This window comes from Cervus canadensis, chromosome 18 (genome assembly GCF_019320065.1).
Source record: "Cervus canadensis isolate Bull #8, Minnesota chromosome 18, ASM1932006v1, whole genome shotgun sequence".
NCBI classification, from domain to species: domain Eukaryota; kingdom Metazoa; phylum Chordata; class Mammalia; order Artiodactyla; family Cervidae; genus Cervus; species Cervus canadensis.
The window spans coordinates 6,706,553-6,711,073 of NC_057403.1; the positions used below are offsets into that span (position 1 = coordinate 6,706,553).

At 37.0% G+C, this 4,521-nt stretch overlaps 1 protein-coding gene across 1 annotated transcript in view; it reads left to right on the forward strand.

The window, feature by feature from the left end:
• Positions 1-3,241, forward strand: part of LOC122420438 (zinc finger protein 501-like) — a 30,575-nt gene extending 27,334 nt beyond the window's left edge. The window contains 1 exon segment of the mRNA XM_043435576.1: positions 2,442-3,241. Coding sequence (XP_043291511.1) covers positions 2,442-3,241 — 800 coding nt within the window.
• Positions 3,242-4,521: the final 1,280 nt, after the last annotated feature.

Below are 4,521 nucleotides of genomic sequence, written 5' to 3' on the forward strand. Positions count from 1 at the left end.
GATCCTTCTTGGTTGTTTTTGTACATACTAGAGTGCATATGTTAAACCCAAAGTCCTAATTGTGTTCATTCTTCTTTGTGTGTGTGTTCATTTTTATAATGAGCAGGTCCCTTTGGAGTAAAGGAAGAATCCCAGTGCTAGGTGTGAATGAATGAAGCAGATGACACAGGTGAGGGGTCCAAAGACCACAGAGGAAGCCAGACTTGTTCAGGTGGTTTGGGGAGGCCTGCTTCACTAGAATGAGAAGCCTGGGTTTATTTCTGTCAAAGAGGGACATGACCTTCCCCGTTCTTCTGCTCTTAAACCTCTGTGTGTTCTTCAACTCTAGTGGTTTTTCCCTCACTTTCACTGAGAGCCAAAACCTTCCTCCTGGTCTCTGGGGACCTGCATACTCTCGCTGCTTTGGGGGACCTAGGAAAGGCTGCTCACAGTTCTGACAAAGTCTGCCTTAAGGCCTTTCCAAATTCCTGACTCTGCCTCAAGTCAGAAACGTGTGAGGAGAGTTGTGGAGATGCTGGGATTGGTTGACAAAATTCCAGAAATACTGGGAACAGATATATGCTTTCTGCTTTCCAGTTTCCAATGGAAACTTCAAACATGGCTCTCCGAAGTTCAGACTCAGTCCCTGAGATCATAAAATGTAATCCCCAATTTCTACCTCCCAATTTTTACTTCCTATGAGCAAATTTTAGACATTTTAAGTGCATTTACCCCAACTCATCAATGCTAAAACCATTTAATATATCTATTAATTCACAGAAATATTTTTTACTGTTCTTTTATTTTGTACTGGAGTATAACCGATGAACAATGTTGTGGGCAGCAGAGTGACTCAGCCATCCATGTACATGTGTCCTTTCTCCCCCAGATTCCCCTCCCATCCAGGCTGCCACATGACATTGAGCAGAGTTCCCTCTGCCGTACAGTAGGAACTTGTTGGCTATCCATTTTAAATATAGTAGTGTATACATGGTGATCCTTTATGGAGAATTGATATTTATTTTTCTTGAAAGGTTGCTGAAATTTTCCAGTTAATTCATCTACTCCAGGGATTTTTTAAATTACATTTTTACTCTTTATTAATAGTTTTAGTTGTGTTATAATTTTTTAATTCACTCATGCTAACATCTAAGGTGTTCTGTGTTTCTAAGAATTGAATCTTTCTTTGAGGTATTCAACTCTTCGGTATAGTATCATTCATCGTAACCTGATAGAATTACTTTTTGTTCTATGTAACATGAACAGGGCCGTTGTTTTTACTTCTGATCATACTCGCATCTCACCTCTTATTAATCTAGCTAAGGGTTTGTCAGTATTGCATACAACTGTAAAGCATATTCGCTCAAAATACTAAGTGGGATCTCGTTTATTTGTTATCTTTCAGTGATATCTTCTCATGACACCCAGGGTTTGTTCCCAAAGAAGCCGAGCATAGGAGATTCATGTGTGAGGTGCTGGGAGGTTCTGAGAGCTCTCAGCTTGGAAATCTGTACTTAATGAAAGACTGGGAAAGTAAGGGGGCCTGTGAAGGGCAAAAAGATGTTGTTTTAGATGTAACCAAATCGGGACAATTATCCATGATGAAAACATGATTGCCAAAAGAAATTGAGGATATGTGTCAAATTGGGAAAAATCCCATTTGAAGTCAATAAGTTCGGCAGAAAAATATGTTTTTGTAAGCAAGGACTAATATGATTTAAAAAAAAAAAACTCATATTCTCTGATGTGAAATTTTGAAAACATGGAAAGTCATCTAGTCTATGCTACAAATAATCACTCAAACCAGCATGAATATAGGTTTGAATTAAACAGTCAGTCATGCATGTCTGAAAGCCAGAGATTTGAAAATGAAGGAAGAAAATCTCACTATGATCAAGTTGAGAGATCCTTTAGTGAGGGCTCATTACTTTTCCACCAACAAACATTTTCTTCCTATTCCAATATCTGTTACGTCAATAATAATGAGAGAGTCTTTATCTGGCCGCCGTCATTCAATGGGTATCATAGTACAGATAATGCGGAACAACCTTCCATGTGTAATCCAACGAGTGAGGCCTTAAGCGAGAACTCCATCTTCAGTTATTACAACAGTATATATGATGGAGCCAGCATCTACCCATGCCTTGAACCTGGGAATCACTTTGACCAAGACTCAGGTCTCATGAATCATCAGAGAACTCAGTGTTCAGAGAACCATGATGAAAGGGATGAATGTAGAAATGTCTTTTATCAAAGCTCAAATCTTATTACAGATAGGAATATCCACACTGAAGAAAATAATTACAAATTTAGTGAATGTGGTCAAGTTTCTAACCAGTCATCACAACTTACTCAACATCCGAGTATTCATGCTAAGGGGGAACACTGCAAGTGGAATAAATGTGGGAAAGTCTTTCCTCAATTATCAAATCTAAACGGACACAGGAAAACCCATACTGGAGGGAAACCTAACCAATGCACGGAATGTGGCAAAACCTTTAGCAAGCCCTCAAACCTTACTCGACATCTCAGAACTCATACTGCAGAGAAGACTTACAAATGTACAGAATGTGGCAAAGCCTTTACTCGGAATTCAAACCTTAATCAACATAGGCGAATCCACACTGGGGAAAAACCATATAAATGTCAGAATTGTGGGAAAGCTTTCAACCAAAGTACGGCACTTACTCGACATCAGCGAATCCATACTGGGGAGAAACCATATAAATGTCAGAATTGTGGGAAAGCTTTTAACCAAAGTAGGGCACTTACTCGACATCAGCGAATCCATACTGGGGAGAAGCCATATAATTGTCAGAATTGTGGGAAAGCTTTTAACCAAAGTACGGCACTTACTCAACATCAGCGAATCCATACTGGGGAGAAACCATACAAGTGTAAACAATGTGGCAAAGCTTTTAGCAATTGCTCAAATCTTAATCGACATCAGCGAATCCATACTGGGGAGAAACCATACAAATGTAAACAATGTGGCAAAGCTTTTAGCAATTGCTCAAACCTTAATCGACATCAGAGAATTCATGCTGGGGAGAAGCCTTATAAATGTACAGAAAGTAACAAAGCCTTTAATCAGCACTCAAACCTTATCCATCATCAGAGAATTCATACTGGGAAGAAATTATACAAATGTACAGAATGTGGCAAAGCCTTTAATCAGAGTTCAAACCTTAATAAACATAGGCGAATTCATACTGGGGAGAACCCATACAAATGTAAAGAATGAGGCAAAGCTTTTAACTGACACTCAAACCTTACTTGCCATAAAATAATTCATACTGCCAAGTAGTCTTACAAATATAAATAATGTGACAGAGCCTTGAAGTGAACCGTCAGCTCACTCAGCATCAGAGAGCGTGTGCTGGAGACAGACCCTACAAACGTAATAAGTGATGAAACAGGTTTGTCCTAAGCATACACATCAGAAAATGCCAGAGGGTTCATCCTGGGAAGAACGTTTAATTAATGCTGTGAGAAATGTACAAAACGAATTTAGAAACTCAGGTCTAAATAAATATCAGAGAGTTCATCAAAGATAGCATTCAGTCAATAACCCTTTTCTGGTATTACTTTAAATCAGGATATTACAGAAAATAATCCATAGTTAAAACACTTAGAAAAGTTATTTGTTACTTGGACCATAGGATCAAGGTGACAGATGTTGGACAATATAATTATTATCATTGTATCCTTGTTCATATTGACATTATGTGAAAATAAAATTTAATATAACTCAACTTTCAAATTACTACAGGCTAGACCTTTGTTTCTAGTATGTATGTGAACTAATATGCTTTTTTAAAAACTAATATTCTTGGTCTTTGCTGCCTCAAAGTTAAACAAGACCCTTCTATATTAGGTGGAAACAATTTTTATCTACTTTTCTATGGACTATTAAGGATCTTGTAATGTGAAATGTATAGTGGAAGTCTAAATGAAGGTGATGACTGTCATTGTTTAAAACATCCCTCTATGTCACCATTAGGTAAGTGTTCAGAGAATAATTCTTTGTATTAAAGTAAGAGAGTCTAAATTTTAAATAGGTGTGCCAATGGTTTTTTATGGATATAAAGATGGCAGTTCACTGAAATCTTGACGTATGTTTATAACAGCAATAACTAGAAGTCATGAATTTTAGTTGACATGGTAGCAATCAGGAAATCTTCACAGATACCCAAGAAAAATCTATGTAACCTTTTCCTGAAATGTCATGTAATTAATGTAATTAATCCTTATTTACTAAATTATGGCTCTCTCTGTTTTGTAAACCATAAATATCACATTTCTCTGACCATTGTATCAGAAGAACAAGAATGTGTCCAAATGCTTGTAATCTGTATTTTGATCAAAGATTATAAACTTTGGAAAGTTTTATTTAGATTATGTGTGAACTTACTATAAGTTAATTAATAAAAGTGAACGGCTTTTCATATATTAAACTTTATATATAATTGATGAAGTGTTCTTATCAGTAACAAGCTTCCAGGTGGTTCAGTGGTAAAGAACCTGTCTGCCAATGCAGGA